The 22,427-nt window shown below is 44.2% G+C and overlaps 1 protein-coding gene across 1 annotated transcript; it reads left to right on the top strand.

Annotated features, from left to right (window-relative positions):
- THUMPD2 (THUMP domain 2 tRNA and snRNA guanosine methyltransferase) lies at positions 1–9,910 on the top strand (the record flags this gene model as incomplete). The annotated part of the gene is made up of 10 exons (XM_080615966.1): positions 1–99; positions 363–495; positions 1,422–1,819; positions 2,971–3,048; positions 4,470–4,522; positions 4,801–4,888; positions 5,408–5,479; positions 6,078–6,192; positions 7,616–7,733; positions 8,964–9,910. The coding sequence occupies 10 exons, from the start codon at positions 1–3 to the stop codon at positions 9,280–9,282; spliced, it is 1,473 nt and encodes a 490-aa protein (XP_080472092.1). The 3' UTR covers positions 9,283–9,910.
- Between the last annotated feature and the right edge of the window lie 12,517 nt (positions 9,911–22,427).

Here is a 22,427-nt window from a genome sequence, read left to right as displayed (position 1 = left end):
ATGGCGACGGCGGGGGGCGGGCGGTTCTTCTGCACGGCCGGCCGCGGGCTGGAGCCCTTCCTGGAGCGAGAGGTGCGGGCAAGGCTCGGCGCCACGGAGGTGAGGAGCTGCCTGGGCCGGACCGCACCGCTGCGCCTTGGTGGGGGACGCGGCGACCCGAAACCGGACGGGGCCCCACGGGTCTGGTCTCGGTCTTACACTGGGCGGGAAGGGGCCTCGAGAGACTGGTGCAGCCCCTGTTATGGGCAGCGGTATTTGCCCCTCGGTCAAGACGTGTACCCTCGCCGCTCCCGGTGAGCTGACCGAGTGCTCAGCCAAAGCACATCCTCAGCGTGGTTTATAGTTTCTGTTCTTCCCCTGAGGTGGACTGCATCTCGGGAAAGGTGTTCTTCAGCACGGAGGCGCACCCGGGCGAGCTGAGGAAGCTCAAGTCTGGAGAGCGGCTGTTCTTGCTGCTCAAGAAGCACGCAGCGCTTGCGGTTTGTAGAAATAAAGGTACGGCACTGACCTCCTCTCCAGTGTGCTCACAGGGGGTGTGCAAAAACGGGAACCCCCGGTTTCAGTCGTGTGTGTAAAATAGAAAAGAAACCCAAGAAAATCTGGAGAGGGACAAGAGCAGGCAGTGACAGGACGAGGAGAAATGGCTTTAAGCTGCCGGAGGGGAGATTAGGGTTTTGTATTAGATCTCTTACCACTTCACGTTCTCCTGGCACTGTACATATATCTCTATGTGTAAGGCATGTACCAAACACTCCACCGTGAAACTGAAGTCCAGTTCTGGACCCTTTGCATTGTAGCAAGCCGTTTTCTTTGAAGGGAAGTGGTCCTGACATGTATCTTGTGTCACTTCACACAGATTGTGTGTGTTCAGCACACAGATTCCTTGTAAATTTCAGCTACTCGGGTCACATTCACTGTCAGTGCTGGAATAAGAACTTCGAGTTAGATGGATTGATCTCTGCGTGCTGGTGGGATTTAATTTGGGAGATCACAGATGGGCTTGTAAAATAGATTGTAAAATTTAAAATGAGAAATAGAAATACTTCCCCCTCCCCCATTTACTTTTGATCAGCTTCAAGGCTTTAAAGTGAATTTGTGTCTGTATTCCTGGGACCTCTTTTGTCATCTCTAGCTCAAGGGGACTACCCAGGGGTGTGAGTTCAGATGTGCACTGGGTGATTTAATCTTGTGTCTGCAGAGGTGGTAATCAGAGGGGTGCCTGGGTCTCTGCTGGTGGGGTATGTGGGTATTGATGTGGGTGTTGAGAGCTCAGCTCTGCCTGCGATGTGCTGTTGCTGTTGTTCCTGGATTCACATATTAAGGAAATTTGAACGCAGTCTCTGTTAACAGCTGTTCTCAGTCCATAGGAAAATCCAGTGTTGAGACTGAACTGCTTAACCTGAAAGGGCTTTTTCTTCCAGGGAAAATGCTGCGTGACATTACAAGCCTTTTCATTGAGGAGCCAAAGCATTGGCAGGACATTATCTCTATTTGGAGAAACCTTCATGGGTGTGAAGGTAAAAAAGATGATGTCTTCCAAGAATACCCATTGCCTCTCAAGAGGAAATCAGAAGAGACAGATACTGCAACTAAAAGGCAGAAAACAGAACAAGTGAGAGAGACTGTGTCTGAGGAACACCAGACAGAAGCTGGAGAGAGGTGTGTGGTACCAGAGGACTGCCAGACTGAAAGCGAGACTTCCTTAGAAGACTCTTCCAAAAGCAGTGGAGAGAAAGCTATTGCAAATGAGCAGTTTAACTTCAGTTTCAGAGTTTCTTGTCGTTGTAGTGGAGCAATTGCCAAAGTACTTACGTCACAGGTATGTATGTTTTTAAAGAATTTAGCGAAAGTGAAGGGAGATGTGTGGTTGGTTTGTCATTTCAGTTGTGTTGTATGTTTTAGAATAACAAACTGATCTCATTTTTTTTCTGTATTTTCTCAAAAAAAGCCCTTAACGTGCATTTACCTGAAGCAAATGGAAATACAAGGGCTGTTGTACTGAGCACTGTTTCTCTATTTTTCAAATCAATGCCTTGTATGGAGGTTAAGTAGAGGTAAGAGGTTGAGGTAGCTGGGCCCCTGGAGCCCAAGGAGTGATCTTATAGTCGTTTACAGCTACTTAAAAGGCCATTGCAAGGACAGTGAAGTCAGACTCCTCTCAGTGTAAAAGGAGGTCAAAACCCAGAGCTTGCAGCTTCGGTGGGCTCTGGTTCAGTATTGGGGAGAACCTGTTCCCCAGGAGGGTGGTGCCGCCCTGGGACTTGTCCTGGGGAGTGGATCTTGGTCCTTTGGAAAGAGTGGTAGATAGAGACTTCCAGGGGCCTTTTCCATCTAGCCCTCTTCCTATCTATAATTCCTTTCTAGCATGAAGAAAATAAAAAGATAAAAAAACCCCCAAACAACCCTGTGTAGCTGCAGTTTATGTAGATTTCTCTTACTTGACGATAACAGTAGTTAAACTAGGTTATTCTTCTTTCCTACTGAAGTACTTTGGGAAGGTGGGATACGTGAGCCTGCCAACATGAATATTTGCTTAAATTTGGGCCATGTGTTCTCACATCCAAAAGATAGCAAGAGCTTTCTAGATGCCATAAAAACATGAAAATTGCGAGTTGCAGTTGTGCATTCACAGGTTTTCTCTTAGGTAATTTAGTTTACAGCATTAGGAATTTTGTGTGTGAAATATAGTTCTAAGATGATGACATTTGTTGTAGTTTGGGCAGTACTTGATCTTCAGCCTTCTGCCCTCCAGCTGAGGGATAGCCATTTTGTCCAGAGATGTGTTTTCTCTGCCCCTCTCTCTCACTTTGGCCTGTTGTACTTCTTCTGGTCTTTGTATGAATTGTTCTCCTAGGGATGGAGAGAGCCTCTTTCTTTTTCCAAGTGTTTCTAAGGATTCTGCAGTCTGTGGTCTGTAGTTTTCTCAATTCTGTTATTTTTATGGCCTGTAACTGTTCTTCCCCCTTGCAGGAGATTGGAAGAGCCGTTGGTGTGACGCTTATGAAGCAGTGTGGCTGGCAGGCTGATCTGCGGGACCCTGATGTAGAGGTAGTGGTGCTTGTCTGCCAGAGGGCCTGTTGCTGCTTCCAGCATTGCCCCTGATCTCTCTTGTTTCGTTCTCTGCTCTCTTTGCACTCACAGCTGTGGCCTCTCACTGTTTGTCTTCCTGCTGCTGAATTAAACTACAATTGATCTGGTAGTGCTGAGCAAAGCTTCTTGGTAGCCATTGTGTGTGTGCCTTACAGAACACTTAAATAACGATGAGAATGGCCATCATGGGCCTGTGAGCCAGGGGAACAATCCATATAGGCAGTATCTCAGGATCCAGCATGCTTAACAACAGCTGGACTATGACTGTTGAAAATGGAGATCACCTGAGCCATTGGGCCACCTTGCAGCCTCTGAAGGCAAGCAGCAAAGTCATGTTCTTGAGGAACTTGATTTGAGAATGCTGTTCATGGAAGAGCCAGTTCCTGACAACCAGCTTGCTTAAGGCACTCTGTATAGTGCAAGTTGTCTGGAGACCTGGGAAAGGATTCATTGCTCTGTCAAAAGCTCTTGTCAAAGGTGTTTCTCCATCCCTGTGCTTGGTGTATGGAAGTTGCTCTCCGCACTGATGCTGGGAGCTCTGAGGCTTTCTGTAAGAGATCTGGGTTCATCCACTGGTGCTGGTTTTCCCAGGCTGTGCATCAAATAACAGCTTTATTGAGCTTCAAGTGGGGATTTTGTTCTTGTCCAGATTTTTGCTCTGAAATCGTTCAAACTCTGAGGTCTGGGGTGTTGCAGAAGTATCACTCTTTAAGCTTTCTGGAAGGAGGGATTGTAGTCATGCAAGACCTGTTGGGGAGCTCAATCATCTTTTGGGATGTTCTGTATGGGACAGGAGGACGATTGCTTTGAGCTGCTTACATTTCTCAATGCATGCCTTCCATCTAAAGTTCCCCTTAGTAGCACTCATGGGGTGTTTTTTGGTGGTTTTTTTTTGTTTGCTTGTGTTTAGTTTGGTTTTTTGGGAGGTGGTTGCTTTTTTTTTCTTAAATTAGGAGGGGTGTACTTGAACACCTGAGTACTAGTATGCAGCGAATAATCATAGAATGGTTAGGTTTGGAGGGGACCTTAAAAGATCATCTAGTTCCAACCTCCTTGCTTAGAGTAAATGCTTTTATAACTAAAACCATCCATCCAATGTTACAAAAATTAGTTCCCTTAAAGATTCAAGTGCTTGCTGATGGATTCCTAGCTGACAGAATGCTCTTCACAGCTTCCTTAAATGCTAAATCCTCTTTAAAGTGGCAGATTATCTAGTGAGATTTCTTCCAATTAATCATAACTTTCTGAAGCATATATTTTTGTTATTAAAAACTACAGTCAGAAGTTCATAGGAACATCTTTTGTGTCTGGTTTACATGAGTTAAAGCTGTTGTTGTGTCAGGTTGAGAGTTTCTGATGTAACCTGTTTCCTCTTTCAGATCTTCCTACATCTTAATGATGTTCACTCTGTGGTGGGGATTCCTCTTTTCAGGTAGGCATTCTCCTCACTGGATTTGTCTTGTCAGTATCAGAACAGGAATGATTTCTAAATACTTTTGCTGCCCACTGTTAGCATTTAACTTCTGGTTTAATATTCACTACACTATCACATTAGTCTTGTGGTCTGCCTGGAGCTTATCTGAGCATGTAGGCCAGACTGTGGTTTCTAGCTGTCTGTCTGCAGATCTGTCAAGTTCATTTGTTCATACTACATAGGCTTTTCTGGGTGGTTATACTGCTATCTTACTGTTGATTTTTTGCTCTCTGCAGGCTTCCTTTGGCAAACAGAGGGTACATCAAGACAGCAGGACTGCGGTCAACAATTGCATGGGCCATGGCATCTCTGGCTGAAATCAATGTAAATGCATGTTCATGGCAAAGATGTAGAGTCCCAGATGCAGAGAGTTTGCCTTATCTGTGATCAGAGTGTGCTGTCACCTGCTGTTCAACCAGATATCTGCTGTAATACTAGGTCCTTTTCAGCAGAGGTGTTATTCCTTGTACAAATAGATGTGTAAATGACAAGTTTTTTTCACTGTCTAGGCTTCAGACCCTGTTGGGTTGTTCTTCCAAGGGAAAACAGGAGCAAGTGTGATGTTTCCCACAGATTAATTTGATACTGATATCCATCTGCAGTCCACTCGTATTCTTTGTCTCTAAGTGTCACCTCAAGGCAGGATGCATTGATGCCTTGTCTTTAGTGAAACTATTAATGCTTTTACTCTACTCCCTACAGGCAAGTTTGGCCTGGTAAATCAGTAATTATTGCCTTGGGTTCAGTGGGAGTACGTAGGTTATCTGTATATCCCTGGTTAAGCTTTGTCCTGGAAGAGGAGTCTGTCTTGATTGTCATGCAATATCCCCATTATTTTTGTAGGCTGGTGCTTTTGTGCTGGATCCCATGTGTGGGCTGGGAACGATACTGCTGGAAGCTGCCAAAGAGTGGCCTGTAAGTATCCCAGTGGCAACAGGCAGGACCTCTGCAAGGTGGCTTGTAGTTGCGTTGAATAAAATCTGTATCACAGTTACACCAAAGTCATTACTGTAAACGACACTGATCTTTTCAGACAGTTGTAAAGTGATCTAGTACAAATGTTCCTCTGCAGGAATGTAAATCCAAGTCCTGCATATTTGTGCAGGCAGGTGTTGGGAGCCCTGGATTTATACCTCAGGGTTTGTGTGAGCCTTTTAAACTGCCTAGGCTTATTTTAGGATCAAAGGTGTCAATATGACATACTAGACAGCCAGTTGTCAGTATCAGAGGCAGCAGTATGGCTATTTGTAGCTAGCTGGGGTCTTGCTGTTAGGACATAGCCTCAGTATTTCTGTAAGTTACAAGTATTTTATGCAGACTAGAATATGGAAGGAGTGTAGATAGCACATACTTCCCCTACTCTTCTGTCCTCTGTGTCTCTGTAGTGGTAGTAGATCTCTCAGCAAGGGCTTTGCCTTGGAAGAGCTGTACAACAAGGCGGTTCTGAGAAGGGATTATAAAATAAATACACCTGTTTGTCAACAAAATGACTTTTCTCTTTTTCTCTGAACAGGAAGCTTGTTACTGGGGTGCTGATATAAGTGATTCACAGTTAGACGGTGCAGATGCAAATATTAGGACTGCAGGCCTGATGGATAAGATTGAATTACTTAAAGCTTCTGTGAAAGGTATGTGTGTTGTATGTGAAAGACTTTCGAAGTGAGACATATTTGGAGTGGTTTTCGTGGTTCTGGAATTATGCAGGTAATGGAGGTTCTCTTGAGGTCATGTGAAGTAGAGCTAACACTCAACAATGTGAGTAGTGACTCCATAATGCTAGTGAATGGAGAATTTGTTTCCCCCTTCTTGCCCCTGGGAACTTTGGTAAGAATAAACTCAAGAGAAGACATTTAAAATAATAATTGTCAGACATGGGCAGTAGTTGTCTGTCTTAATGGTAAATTTCTGAATACCACAGAGACTACATACATGTGAGAAGGGGTTTATTTTGTCTAATGGGAACACAGGACAAATCCAGATAAATGTGGCTTGTAACTTAAATTTACCAGATGAATAGTAGGGGGGGTTCATTAAGCTCAATGTTGAATTGTTAATGTTTTGCAGTAGGTGTATGACAATGACAATGCCTTTCTTCTGGAATTGGGAATCTGCTTGCTCTCAGCTCATGAGCTAATCTGGGGAGAAGGTAGTAAGTTTATGACCTTATTTGGACCTCAGAGCCTGAATCTAAATTAGTCCTGTATGAAATCCATGACAGACAAGAGCTGGGTGTTTTTCCGTGTGCGGAGGTGATGAAATATGCATATTTTTTTACCTTGCAATATATATTTCTTATCAGAAGTGCAAGAAACATTATTTCTTATTAGTAAGAACTCGAAGCTGGGTCAGATTGCTCAGGGCCTTCTCCTGTCGAGTTTGAGCATCCTGAGGGATGGAGTACCCATAGTCTTATCCGTTTACATGCAGGCTATGCTCTGGCCAGCGCAGCCCGTGTGTGGCTGGCCTTCATCACCACAAGGGTGCAGTGCTGCATCGTGGTCAAGAGAGCTGACTGTTCCAAGAATGCAGAAACTCGGGGGAGATACTTCATAGACCCTAAGTCAAATAGAATCCAAGTGATTCTGGCTGTAACGGGATTCTTGGGGGAATAAAAAGGGTATGAATGGAAATTTAACATGTGGTTCATTGTCATTCATACATATGTATTTGAACATCTGCACTAAATGAAGTGTTTGGAAGCTTAACTCTTCTTTTGCATTTGGTTTGTAGAGATGCACAGGTGTCTTGAGAAGCAGCAGTTAGTTTGTAACCATGACATCCATGTCTTACTCTCACACCACCAGTAACACACATACCACCAGTAACAGGGAATCTGCAAGTGAAACCATGCTGTCATGCATCTGTTTCTTCCTGGTCTGCATTTACTTTGGCTTTGTAAGTGTAGTTTGTGAGGATAACTACAGAAGGAGCTGTGAGTCTGGGTCCATGATCCACATAAGAGCTGGCAGACAGCTGTGTAAGGTGGATGGGGGCATAGATGCTGCTCATTGTTCACATAGTCAGATGTAAAGACCTGCCTTTATTCTTCAGCATTGCCATTGCCTTCAGAAAGCTTCGACGCTGTGATTTCAGATATTCCATTTGGGAAGAAGTTCAAAATCACAAAAGACATACAGGTCCTACCAGATATTCTGCGGGAAATGGAGAGGTATGTGTGGCTTTGATATGCTTGGAGTTTGTGTAAGTGTCTTGATGGTTTGCAATTTTAAGTGTTCATTCAGCTTCATGTTTGCTCTGCTCCAAACACTCTCCAGCGCTGTAGTTGATCCTGGGCAGGTTGTGAAGGTCTGAGTCCTTTTCTTGTCTCTTGGAGGCTGTTGTGGCTTGTGTTGCAAGCTGTGGAAGTGCTGATGGCAGTGCAAGCTGACAAGGAATGAGCGTGTGGTGTGAGCCACACTCACAAATGTTCTTTACAAGGCAGAAAGGAGAAAGAGAAGAGGATCACCATGGCCAGGCAAATAAAGTAATAATCCTTTTGCGGAGGTCTGCTTGTATAAAATCATAGGTTTTCCTTTTGGGTTCACAACCAAGCTTTTACCAGCCTGCATTGGCAAGAAGGATCTCAGACCAGAAAATGGTGGTGTGCGTTTTCCTTTCTGTTAGCATGTACTGGAATATCCAGCTAGCCACCTGGTCTGCTTTTAGATGCCTCTGTTCATCCCTCACACTGTCATTTTGTGGCAAAGTTGAACCAAGTTAATAGTGGGCTGCTTCTAACAGGCAGTTCCATCTGTCTGCCTCTTTATGTCTTGGCTGAAAACAAACTCTTTCTGTAGATCTGGTCTTCAGTGGGTGTTGATCTCACTTACCCAGTGCCAAAATGCTGTGGAAAGATGATGAAGAAGGTGCGGTAGCTCCATAGAATGGCAGGGCAATCGTACATAATCTTGTGTTGACCACCCCTCCCTTTGGCCATGCTTGTCTTCTGGTCTCATTGTTCTGCTGGGCCATCCTAACCAAAGTATTTCCTTGGGAAGGGGAGGTGAGGAAGGCACCATTATCCTGAGAGCTCCACTGGCAAGACTGTTTAATCCACTTGCAGTGAACAGAACCAGGATAGTCTTTCCCCACCCGCCCTCTCTCAAAGCCAAATGTAATGCTTGCTCATGTACTGAGAAAAATGGATTACAATCAATGGTTAGTATTAATCTGCTTTCTGGACAGGGTCCAGTTCTCCAGTCTGGGAGGAGTTATGAGGTTAGGGATTTAAATTCCATTTGGAGATGTAGGTTACTGAGTTGAGCCATGACCCTTAACATGCTTAGGTATTCTGTCAAATGCAACTGACATCTGAGGTGTCAGCAGTATTGAGTTCTGCCCAGATGAATGAAGGCGAGGCAGGATAACACCTAACCTCTGTTTTTCCTGCAATTGCCAGGCTACTTCGTGTTGGAGGGACTATTGTATTGCTGCTGAGCCATGATCTCCACAAGCGCATGGATGACATTACCAAGTGTGCTGAGCATGACTCTCCTGATGCCATTTCTGATGGCACAAGTGAAACCACCACTGCAAAAACCCTGTGTGCTGATGGAAGTTCTTCCTCCTTGGTGAATGGTGTTGAAGAATCCTTTCTCAGTAGCAGACAGACATGTTTTGGATCTCTGGTTCTAGATGGTGTCTACGGGGTTAGTCTTGGAAAGACAAATGCTTTCATATACAAATATAAGAAGATTTCTACTGCTGGGAATCAGTAGCTTTCTTGCACTGTGCCTACATGAACTTGACCCTTTGTACACTTGAGAAGCTGCATGGCATTGATCTGCTGGAACCCTGCTAATCCAAACAAACCCTTGCATTTGTTAGCTCACCTCACTTCCTTTGGATGTCCTATGGTGCTGCTTTTCCCTCTTTTTTTTAGGAGAGGTGGAAGATGCCTACTAGTGTTTGAATTATTTTTACTGTAAAATATTGTAATGAGATGAGAGGCCTCAGATCATTGTTTAGGCAAAGAGTCTTGATATTGGGAGGACTTTCTTTGGGAGAGAAAGTCTTCATTTGCAGAACTGAAAAAAAAAATTAAGCTATTAAATATAAATGGGTTTTCACCAGCATTCAATATTTTTTTAGGAAGCACATCTTGTCTGAAGAAGTCTCCAGCTCTTTTTGAGGGCTGGATGTATGTTTTACCTTGCAGTCTTGTATTTTATTTTAAAGCTCATTTCTGATGAGTTTGAAATGTCTCTGTTGAGATCTCTTAGAGGAAAATAAACTTTTTTTTTTTATTAATTCTTTGTATTAGTTTTGTATTAATTCTTTGAAGCATTTGCACGTGTCTAATGGGTGTGCTGTAGCTTTTTAGAGTGGAGAGGCTTCTTTCTATCAAAAATGTTTTTCCTCACTTCATAATGTTACTCCAAGGGCACAATGTGGAAGATGGAAAAACTTGCCAAGTGGATTAGGAGTGACTTCTGCCTGCAAAGAAGCATGTGGAAAAATTCTCCTGAAGAGAAAGGTCATAGCAATCCTTTTAGATAGTGCAAAAGGTATCTGTAGGGGGAAATAGTCTAATTCAAAGCTTTGCCTGTCTGCTGAGCTGACAGAGAAGTATTTTTGTAGAAAATGATTGCAGATTGCTTTCAGTTGCTATTTTGGACAATCATTTGCAACTTGGCAAGCTGGGATGGACTTGCGCATTGTATTCCTCTGCAGTGATTAGTATGGAGATAACAATTAGCAGTTTGTCTGGGCTGGTTTGGGCTTTTTTCCTTTTTTTATGTTTGTTGTGTAGCCTGTTTGAAGCATTGCTGTCTCCATGTGTTTTCCACAGCAGAGCCTCTACTCTGGAGATTTTAGAATCTGAAGTAAAAACCTGTGGTGTGGACTGTCAGACTGCTGAAGTGAATGGGGAGATTGAGTTACAACTTTGTTAGATGGTTGATGCATCTGTAACAAAACACAGATGCTCTTCTAAGATTGAGATTATTTTAGCAGACAATCTCAGTAAATTTACTTGTCAAGTAATTTAGCCTCATCTAAAGTCTGGTTTAGAGACTAACAGCAGGAGTGCTTTTCTGATTGCAGTTACGTGTCAGGAAAATTCTTGAATTTTACCTTCTGTTTCTGTCAAATATTCTCATCCAAAGTGACACCCACTAGGAAGGGTGAAAACTGGTTCTGCCGTAGTACAAGTCACTTCTGCCTTTTGTGTTCCTGTTTTCACTGTTGCGAAGAATTTTATTGTGTAAGGTGGACAGCAAAGTGTAGAAGAGTTATGTTTGTTTGATGGTGAAAAAGAGATCCTGCCCTGTCCTGTTCAGTTTCAGGAACTACTCCTAGAGATAAATGGGGCGGTTGCTTAATTTTTTTTTTGTCTTGTAATTACTTCCTTTCTCATTTAGAAAGACTTGTGTCTCTTGGTATGAAATTGCCATTCTAATTGTTTCTAGTCCCACGCCCTCTGTATTTTATGCTCTTCTTTTAGGGTTTGGGTTACAAGTGCTGCATGCAGTGTTCTGACAGAGACCATGTTAATAATTTGTCTTGTTTGCCCTCATTCAGATACCTTTGCTTTTGATGGTCAGTGCATATTGATTTAAAGCATATTCTGAGGTGATTGTAGGTCCGTTTCTTTTGTTCATATGGTTATATCAGTGTATCTTAGGGGGGGAAAAAAAATCTTTGCTATGGTTTAATAAAGGTTGAACTTCCTTCACCACGTCATTCATCGTGTATGGATTGACCCCGCAGAAGTTTTTCAGCATCTCTCTCTAAAAGAAATGCCTCCTTTTCCTTCCCCCTTTACTGAAATTCAAATGGTGAGTGAGAGAATCAGTTCCTGCAAAGATCTGTTACGCCATGTCTACTTATTTCAGTTCTTTTTGTCATTTATGGCTTCAGGCAGTCGACAGATGAAGGCGCAGGACTCCGTAGGGTGCACGTTGCTTGACGTCTCATTTTTAAAAAGAAAAAGCCCAATTTTCTGCTCCCCAGCCCTTTGGCTTGTGAGTTGGTTTTGGTGAGGGAAGATATGTACCTACAGCTCAACTGCTTCACGCTGAAGCCCTCAGATTCTGTAGGCATCTCTGGGGAACATGTGGTGACTGTTACTGCCGTCAGCCATGTTCCAGTGTCTGGTTTCTGATGGTGCTTCTGTGTGTTGCTGGAAGAGGATGTGTCCAAGGCAGCTGAAGCTGAATTTTGATGAATTCCCATTTTCCAGCATCCTAAACAGAAATCTCTTCTCTCCATGTCCATGCCCTTGCTCTCTTTCGTGGGGTGATCCAGTAGGGCATCAATTCTTTTACAGCTTTGCTGCTACTGAAACTGTGCCTTTTAGTTGTGTGCTTTTTCATAGGCATTTTAGTCATCCTTTCTACTTGATTGACCTTGCAGCTGTTGAAACTTCTTTTGACTTTTCTAGGAATAAATATTGATGTTTCAAAGGCTATAATTTGAGCTTTAATTGTCCTCTGAAGCTTGTCAGGCAGACAGAGAGGGGTGGTTGTTCTGCCATCCCATTTTTACTGCACTGAGTAAGTACTACAGGGCGTAGTTTCTGTGACTGTGGTTTCGTTAACCGATAATCCATGTCTTGTGTAGGGAGTTTTGTTTGCCTTCATTTTACATCTTTTTGTTTGACATCACCTTTATCAAAACATTACTTTCTAAAATTGTAGCTCTGTTGGGTTTTGGTATCATGCCTCCTACCAGAATGTGAAACCTTATTATTTTTAGCATAATTCTTAGTAATTCAATTCCTGTTAAGTACAGCTTTGATTCTGTAAGATGAGCTGAACTGATGTAACAGCTCACTGTTGCCAGAGAGGGGTGATTCCCTACCCTGCTCCTGGCTCTAGTGCTGCTTACCTGGTGTTACCCTGGCACTCGGTGTGGTGCCTGGGCTGGTGTGGTTGGTTCACCTGGCAGTGAACTAAGCAAAAAGAGGGGGCAAGTGGGTTTCTGCTGACTTAGAGAGTTGAGTCTGCTCCTGAGGCAGTTGTGTGGGTTTGAGAGAAGCTGAAGGGAAGGACTGTAAGGCTGGAAGCAAAGGAGTTGGGAAGCTTCTTGTGTGTGTTTTCCCATAAAGTAGAGCTAATCGAGTTCAGGAAGCCTGTCCGTGCCCTGGGACCATTTATCCTATGAAGTAGCAACTTGTTTAGAAATATCTCGTGCATTTCGTTCAACATTTCACATAGAAAGTAGTCAAAACCTCTCCTCTTTTTCCCTTCCTTTTCAGACGCACAGAGTGCACATCTGCTGCTGAAGACTCTGACTGAGAACCCCGTTGAGAAGACAAGGGTAATGAAGATGTTAAAATGCTTTTGGAAGAGGCACATAGATTTGTTAAGACCAAAAAGGGCTTTTTCCATTGGTGGCACAGGCACTACCAGAAGATTGTAATGGGAGCAACAGGATTCAGCAATGTCTTTCTTGTCTGTATGTATTATTTTGGTGGGCTGTTTTTTATATTGGGGAAGCCAGAGGAAATTTGGTGTGCCTTGAGTTAAACTGTTTTAATGTCTTTGTGGGCAGACAACTGGAGCCATGTGAATTTTGGACTTTTTGGGGACACAGTCCTGAAATTCTGGTGTGGCTCTGGCTTGCCTGTGACCATCTGCGCAATCATGGTGGAAAGGGGCATCCAGGTACACTCGGGCTTTCCAGTGAGGTGGCAAAATATTCTTTGCAGGTGCCCTCCAGAGAATACCTGCTCCAGCTGTTGTGTAGCACCGCCCCAGCAGGAACAGCAGTGCCATGTCCAGGGCTTCAGAAGTGTGTAGGTAAGGAAATAAATGGACTGAAATAGAGGATTCTGAAGAAGAGAGGAAAGGCAGGAAGGAGAGTGGAGAAACAGAGCTGAACTCCCATAAAAAACCTGATGTTCAGGTTTGATTTCAATACAAAATGGCATTTAATGTTTTGAATAATAATATGTAAGATTTGAGATACGTACAAGCTTAAACGTACAAGCTTGTGAGTGGCTCCCAAAACCCCAAGTGCTGCTGCAGTCCTTGGAGCCGTGCAGTGAAGCACTGCTGCAGGTTGCTGAGCTGAAGCACTGCTCTATGGCTGCAAGGTGATGGATGCTGCAGGGGCTGGATGGTGAAGCGCTCCTCGGGGACCTTCCGTGAAGAACCTCGGTCCTCTGTGGCTGCAAGGTGATGGATGCTGCAGGGGCTGGATGGTGAAGCGCTCCTCAGGGACCTTAAGTGAAGAACTCGGTCCTCTGTGGCTGCAAGGTGATGGATGCTGCAGGGACTGGATGGTGAAGTGCTCCTCAGGGACCTTCCATCAAGTACTTGCTCCTCCATGGCTGCAAGGTGATGCACTCTGCAGGGACTGGATGGTGAAGTGCTCCTCAGGGACCTTCCATCATGTACTTGCTCCTCCATGGCTGCAAGGTGATGCACTCTGAAGAGGCTGCATGGTGAAGTGCTCCTCAGGGATGTTCCATGAATTACCCGCTCCTCCGTGGCCGTAAGATGAAGCACTCCTATTCCACTGTAGCATTGCACAGTGGTTTTCCAAGAGCAAAAGGACTCCCCAAAAACAAAATGCTGAAGTACTCAAAAAAATCTCCAGAACGGAGAGCTCCGAAAAATGCCCTGGGTGGAAAGTTGCCAAAAAAACAGTGGGTAACTCCAAAAAAAACAATTGCTGATGATGTCTCTGAGAGCTATGGCCTGATGAACTCCTCTGAGGCCTCACAGTGAAGCATTCCAAAATTGCCGGGAGTTTTAGAATTCCGGGGGGAAAGGGGGTGGGGTGGGAAACAGACAAGAACAAAACACGTAAAAGTACTCCCAAAACCCAAAATGTTGGAGCTCTCAAAAAATGCCGAAGTTGCAAAACTCCCAAGAAGCCCAGGGCAGAGAGCACCCAAAAACGGGCTGGGTCGAGAGGTGCCAAAAATTAGTGAGCAGCTCTCAAAAAAACACACACTGATGAAATCACTGCTCAAGGCCACGTGATGAAGCACTCCAGAAATGCCAGGAATTGTAGAATTCCAATAAAGAAGAAAAAACAAACAAACCATTCAAAAAATCAAGGCAAATTGGAAAAAAAAAGTTGAATCGCTCCAAAACTCCCTGGATGGAAAGATCCCTAAAAAGCCTCCAGGATGTGAGCTCCCAAAATGCTGCCACATGGAGAGCAGCAAAAAACCCAAAGGTGAACAGCACTCAAAAAGCGAAAACTTTCCAAAATTGCCTGAACCTGTGGGATTCCAGAAAAAACCCAAAATCTGAAAGTTCTCAAAACCCAAAAAAGACAAGGCCTGCAAAGCTGTGCAGGATGCAGAGCTCCCCAAAGCCCCCATGGTCAGAGCTGCCAAGATAATGGTCAGTTATCTCCCAAAAACACCAACGTTGAAGAAATTCTTGATGTCAAGCTCTGATGCAGCACCTCCAGGCCTTGTGGTGAAGCACTCCCGAAACGCCAGGCATGGTAAATCCCAGTAAAAAAACCAAACCAATGCAAACCAGAAAAAAAAATCATAGAATTCCAAACAAAAAAACCCCACAAACAAAAACCACAGAAAAAAAAATTAAAAAAAATGAAAAAAAAAAAAATCGAAGCTTATAGACCAAAAGAAGATGCAGAAGAGCTCCAAAACTGCCCAGGGTGCAAAGCTCCAAAAGGACTGCAGGGTGACAGCTTCCAAAATGCTGCCAAGCGGGGAGCTACAAAACCCGCATGGAGAATGGCTCTGGAAACCCCAAGAGCTGATGCACTCCTGCAGCCATGCGCTCCTCCAAGGTGTGCGGTGAAACGTGTCCCAGTTGGCAGGCCTTGTAGAACTGCAGAATGAAATCCCAGCCTCGAAGTCCTCCCAACAATCACAATGGTGAAGCACTTCCAACAGGTCCAGGACACCAATTGAAGTGCTCCAAAAATGCCCTGGGCTGCGCGGTGAGCTCAGAAAAATGCCCTGTGTGAAAAGCTCCTTGAAAAGCCTCGAGGATGTGAGCCCCCAAAAAGCTGCCACATGGAGATCGAAAAGAAACCCGAAGGGTGAACGGCACTGAAAAATCCCAAAATTTCCCAAATTGCCTGGGCTTGCGGAATTCCAGAACAAACGCAACAGGTAAAGAAAATAAAAAACATAAAAAAAAAGAGAAAAGAAAAAGAAAAAAAGAAAAGAGCAGCCCTGCAAAGATCTCCAGGATGCAGAGCTCCCAAAATTCCCCAGGGTCAGAGCTGCCAACACACAGTGAGAAGCTCCCAAAAAAACAAATGTTGAAGACGCACCCACAAAAAAAAAACAACCAGACCAAACTAAATCCAAACAAATTGTAGCATTCCAGGTTAAAAAAAAAGAAAAATGCCCCGAACTAAAATCACCAAAAAAAGAAAAAGGAGAAAATCAAATCTTTTAGGAGAAAAGAAGATGCTGAAGCGCTCCAAAACTGCCCAGGGTGGAAAACTCCATAAAAGCCTCCAGGATGAAAGCTACCAAAATGCTGCCAACATGGAGAACTAGAAAACCCGCATGGTGAATGGCTCTGGAAACCCCAAAAGCTGATGCACAAACAAGCAAACAAATGACGAAACAAAACAAAAAACCAAGGCAAATCTGACAAAAGAAGTTGAATTGCTCCAAAAATGCCCTGGGTGCAAAGATCCCTAAAAAGCCTTCAGGATGTGAGCTCCCAAAATGCTGCCACATGGAGAGCGACAAAAAACCCAAAGGCGAACAGCACTCAAAAAGCGAAAACTTTCCAAAATTGCCTGAACCTGTGGGATTCCAGAAAAAACCCAAAATCTGAAGGTTCTCAAAACCCAAAAAAGACAAGGCCTGCAAAGCTGTGCAGGATGCAGAGCTCCCCAAAGCCCCCATGGTCAGAGCTGCCAAGATAATGGTCAGTTATCTCCCAAAAACACCAACGTTGAAGAAATTCTTGATGTCAAGCTCTGATGCAGCACCTCCAGGCCTTGTGGTGAAGCACTCCCGAAACGCCAGGCATGGTAAATCCCAGTAAAAACCCAAACCAATCCAAACCAGAAAAAAATCATAGAATTCCAAACAAAAAAACCCCACACACAAAAACCACCACCAACAAAAAATTAAAAAAAATAAATAACAAAAAAAAATCAGAAAAAAATCGAAGCTTATAGACCAAAAGAAGATGCAGAAGAGCTCCAAAACTGCCCAGGGTGCAAAGCTCCAAAAGGGTCTCCAGGGTGACAGCTTCCAAAATGCTGCCAAGTGGGGAGCTACAAAACCCGTATGGAGAATGGCTCTGGAAACCCCAAGAGCTGATGCACTCCTGCAGCGATGCGCTCCTCCAAGGTGTGCGGTGAAACGTGTCCCAGTTGGCAGGCCTTGTAGAACTGCAGAATGAAATCCCAGCCTCGAAGTCCTCCCAGCAATCACAATGGTGAAGCACTTCCAACAGGTCCAGGACACCAATTGAAGTGCTCCAAAAATGCCCTGGGCTGCGCGGTGAGCTCAGAAAAATGCCCTGTGTGAAAAGCTCCTTGAAAAGCCTCGAGGATGTGAGCTCCCAAAAAGCTGCCACATGGAGATCGAAAAGAAACCCGAAGGGTGAACGGCACTGAAAAATCCCAAAATTTCCCAAATTGCCTGGGCTTGCGGAATTCCAGAACAAACGCAACAGGTAAAGAAAATAAAAAACATAAAAAAAAAAGAGAAAAGAAAAAGAAAAAAAGAAAAGAGCAGCCCTGCAAAGATCTCCAGGATGCAGAGCTCCCAAAATTCCCCAGGGTCAGAGCTGCCAACACACAGTGAGAAGCTCCCAAAAAACAAATGTTGAAGACGCACCCACAAAAAAAAAACAACCAGACCAAACTAAATCCAAACAAATTGTAGCATTCCAGGTTAAAAAAAAAGAAAAATGCCCCAAACTAAAATCACCAAAAAAAGAAAAAGGAGAAAATCAAATCTTTTAGGAGAAAAGAAGATGCTGAAGCGCTCCAAAACTGCCCAGGGTGGAAAACTCCATAAAAGCCTCCAGGATGAAAGCTACCAAAACGCTGCCACAAGGAGAAGTACAACACCCCCATGGTGAATGGCTCTGGAAACCCCAAAAGCTGATGCACAAACAAGCAAACAAATGACGAAACAAAACAAAAAACCAAGGCAAATCTGACAAAAGAAGTTGAATCGCTCCAAAAACGCCCTGGGTGCAAAGATCCCTAAAAAGCCTCCAGGATGTGAGCTCCCAAAATGCTGCCACATGGAGAGCGACAAAAAACCCAAAGGCGAACAGCACTCAAAAAGCGAAAACTTTCCAAAATTGCCTGAACCTGTGGGATTCCAGAAAAAACCCAAAATCTGAAGGTTCTCAAAAACCAAAACAGACAACGCCTGCAAAGCTGTGCAGGATGCAGAGCTCCCCAAAGCCCCCATGGTCAGAGCTGCCAAGATAATGGTCAGTTATCTCCCAAAAACACCAACGTTGAAGAAATTCTTGATGTCAAGCTCTGATGCAGCACCTCAAGGCCTTGTGGTGAAGCACTCCCGAAACGCCAGGCATGGTAAATTCCAGTAAAAACCCAAACCAATCCAAACCAGAAAAAAATCATAGAATTCCAAGCAAAAAAACCCCACAAACAAAAACCACCACCAACAAAAAATTAAAAAAAATAAATAACAAAAAAAAATCAGAAAAAAATCGAAGCTTATAGACCAAAAGAAGATGCAGAAGAGCTCCAAAACTGCCCAGGGTGCAAAGCTCCAAAAGGGTCTCCAGGGTGACAGCTTCCAAAATGCTGCCAAGTGGGGAGCTACAAAACCCGCATGGAGAATGGCTCTGGAAACCCCAAGAGCTGATGCACTCCTGCAGCGACGCGCTCCTCCAAGGTGTGCGGTGAAACGTGTCCCAGTTGGCAGGCCTTGTAGAACTGCAGAATGAAATCCCAGCCTCGAAGTCCTCCCAACAATCACAATGGTGAAGCACTTCCAACAGGTCCAGGACACCAATTGAAGTGCTCCAAAAATGCCCTGGGCTGCGCGGTGAGCTCAGAAAAATGCCCTGTGTGAAAAGCTCCTTGAAAAGCCTCGAGGATGTGAGCTCCCAAAAAGCTGCCACATGGAGATCGAAAAGAAACCCGAAGGGTGAACGGCACTGAAAAATCCCAAAATTTCCCAAATTGCCTGGGCTTGCGGAATTCCAGAACAAACGCAACAGGTAAAGAAAATAAAAAACATAAAAAAAAGAGAAAAGAAAAAGAAAAAAAGAAAAGAGCAGCCCTGCAAAGATCTCCAGGATGCAGAGCTCCCAAAACTCCCCAGGGTCAGAGCTGCCAACACACAGTGAGAAGCTCCCAAAAAAATAAAAGTTGAAGACGCACCCACAAAAAAAAACAACCAGACCAAACTAAATCCAAACAAATTGTAGCATTCCAGGTTAAAAAAAAAGAAAAATGCCCCGAACTAAAATCACCAAAAAAAGAAAAAGGAGAAAATCAAATCTTTTAGGAGAAAAGAAGATGCTGAAGCGCTCCAAAACTGCCCAGGGTGGAAAACTCCATAAAAGCCTCCAGGATGAAAGCTACCAAAACGCTGCCACAAGGAGAAGTACAACACCCCCATGGTGAATGGCTCTGGAAACCCCAAAAGCTGATGCACAAACAAGCAAACAAATGACGAAACAAAACAAAAAACCAAGGCAAATTGACAAAAGAAGTTGAATCGCTCCAAAAACGCCCTGGGTGCAAAGATCCCTAAAAAGCCTCCAGGATGTGAGCTCCCAAAATGCTGCCACATGGAGAGCGACAAAAAACCCAAAGGCGAACAGCACTCAAAAAGCGAAAACTTTCCAAAATTGCCTGAACCTGTGGGATTCCAGAAAAAACCCAAAATCTGAAGGTTCTCAAAAACCAAAACAGACAACGCCTGCAAAGCTGTGCAGGATGCAGAGCTCCCCAAAGCCCCCATGGTCAGAGCTGCCAAGATAATGGTCAGTTATCTCCCAAAAACACCAACGTTGAAGAAATTCTTGATGTCAAGCTCTGATGCAGCACCTCCAGGCCTTGTGGTGAAGCACTCCCGAAACGCCAGGCATGGTAAATCCCAGTAAAAACCCAAACCAATGCAAACCAGAAAAAAAAATCATAGAATTCCAAACAAAAAAACCCCACAAACAAAAACCACCACCAACAAAAAATTAAAAAAAATAAATAACAAAAAAAAATCAGAAAAAAATCGAAGCTTATAGACCAAAAGAAGATGCAGAAGAGCTCCAAAACTGCCCAGGGTGCAAAGCTCCATAAAGGACTGCAGGGTGACAGCTTCCAAAATGCTGCCAAGTGGGGAGCTACAAAACCCGCATGGAGAATGGCTCTGGAAACCCCAAGAGCTGATGCACTCCTGCAGCCATGCGCTCCTCCAAGGTGTGCGGTGAAACGTGTCCCAGTTGGCAGGCCTTGTAGAACTGCAGAATGAAATCCCAGCCTCGAAGTCCTCCCAACAATCACAATGGTGAAGCACTTCCAACAGGTCCAGGACACCAATTGAAGCGCTCCAAAAATGCCCTGGGCTGCGCGGTGAGCTCAGAAAAATGCCCTGTGTGAAAAGCTCCTTGAAAAGCCTCGAGGATGTGAGCTCCCAAAAAGCTGCCACATGGAGATCGAAAAGAAACCCGAAGGGTGAACGGCACTGAAAAATCCCAAAATTTCCCAAATTGCCTGGGCTTGCGGAATTCCAGAACAAACGCAACAGGTAAAGAAAATAAAAAACATAAAAAAAAAAGAGAAAAGAAAAAGAAAAAAAGAAAAGAGCAGCCCTGCAAAGATCTCCAGGATGCAGAGCTCCCAAAATTCCCCAGGGTCAGAGCTGCCAACACACAGTGAGAAGCTCCCAAAAAACAAATGTTGAAGACGCACCCACAAAAAAAAAACAACCAGACCAAACTAAATCCAAACAAATTGTAGCATTCCAGGTTAAAAAAAAAGAAAAATGCCCCAAACTAAAATCACCAAAAAAAGAAAAAGGAGAAAATCAAATCTTTTAGGAGAAAAGAAGATGCTGAAGCGCTCCAAAACTGCCCAGGGTGGAAAACTCCATAAAAGCCTCCAGGATGAAAGCTACCAAAACGCTGCCACAAGGAGAAGTACAACACCCCCATGGTGAATGGCTCTGGAAACCCCAAAAGCTGATGCACAAACAAGCAAACAAATGACGAAACAAAACAAAAAACCAAGGCAAATCTGACAAAAGAAGTTGAATCGCTCCAAAAACGCCCTGGGTGCAAAGATCCCTAAAAAGCCTCCAGGATGTGAGCTCCCAAAATGCTGCCACATGGAGAGCGACAAAAAACCCAAAGGCGAACAGCACTCAAAAAGCGAAAACTTTCCAAAATTGCCTGAACCTGTGGGATTCCAGAAAAAACCCAAAATCTGAAGGTTCTCAAAAACCAAAACAGACAAGGCCTGCAAAGCTGTGCAGGATGCAGAGCTCCCCAAAGCCCCCATGGTCAGAGCTGCCAAGATAATGGTCAGTTATCTCCCAAAAACACCAACGTTGAAGAAATTCTTGATGTCAAGCTCTGATGCAGCACCTCAAGGCCTTGTGGTGAAGCACTCCCGAAACGCCAGGCATGGTAAATTCCAGTAAAAACCCAAACCAATCCAAACCAGAAAAAAATCATAGAATTCCAAGCAAAAAAAACCCACAAACAAAAACCACCACCAACAAAAAATTAAAAAAAATAAATAACAAAAAAAAATCAGAAAAAAATCGAAGCTTATAGACCAAAAGAAGATGCAGAAGAGCTCCAAAACTGCCCAGGGTGCAAAGCTCCAAAAGGGTCTCCAGGGTGACAGCTTCCAAAATGCTGCCAAGTGGGGAGCTACAAAACCCGCATGGAGAATGGCTCTGGAAACCCCAAGAGCTGATGCACTCCTGCAGCGACGCGCTCCTCCAAGGTGTGCGGTGAAACGTGTCCCAGTTGGCAGGCCTTGTAGAACTGCAGAATGAAATCCCAGCCTCGAAGTCCTCCCAACAATCACAATGGTGAAGCACTTCCAACAGGTCCAGGACACCAATTGAAGTGCTCCAAAAATGCCCTGGGCTGCGCAGTGAGCTCAGAAAAATGCCCTGTGTGAAAAGCTCCTTGAAAAGCCTCGAGGATGTGAGCTCCCAAAAAGCTGCCACATGGAGATCGAAAAGAAACCCGAAGGGTGAACGGCACTGAAAAATCCCAAAATTTCCCAAATTGCCTGGGCTTGCGGAATTCCAGAACAAACGCAACAGGTAAAGAAAATAAAAAACATAAAAAAAAGAAAAAGAAAAAGAAAAAAAGAAAAGAGCAGCCCTGCAAAGATCTCCAGGATGCAGAGCTCCCAAAACTCCCCAGGGTCAGAGCTGCCAACACACAGTGAGAAGCTCCCAAAAAAATAAAAGTTGAAGACGCACCCACAAAAAAAAACAACCAGACCAAACTAAATCCAAACAAATTGTAGCATTCCAGGTTAAAAAAAAAGAAAAATGCCCCGAACTAAAATCACCAAAAAAAGAAAAAGGAGAAAATCAAATCTTTTAGGAGAAAAGAAGATGCTGAAGCGCTCCAAAACTGCCCAGGGTGGAAAACTCCATAAAAGCCTCCAGGATGAAAGCTACCAAAACGCTGCCACAAGGAGAAGTACAACACCCCCATGGTGAATGGCTCTGGAAACCCCAAAAGCTGATGCACAAACAAGCAAACAAATGACGAAACAAAACAAAAAACCAAGGCAAATCTGACAAAAGAAGTTGAATCGCTCCAAAAACGCCCTGGGTGCAAAGATCCCTAAAAAGCCTCCAGGATGTGAGCTCCCAAAATGCTGCCACATGGAGAGCGACAAAAAACCCAAAGGCGAACAGCACTCAAAAAGCGAAAACTTTCCAAAATTGCCTGAACCTGTGGGATTCCAGAAAAAACCCAAAATCTGAAGG

This window comes from Psittacula echo, assembly GCF_963264785.1.
Source record: "Psittacula echo genome assembly, chromosome: 4".
Lineage (NCBI taxonomy): Eukaryota > Metazoa > Chordata > Aves > Psittaciformes > Psittacidae > Psittacula > Psittacula echo.
The sequence above is the reverse complement of the archived record's forward strand: the minus strand, read 5'-3'. Positions and strand labels throughout refer to the sequence as shown.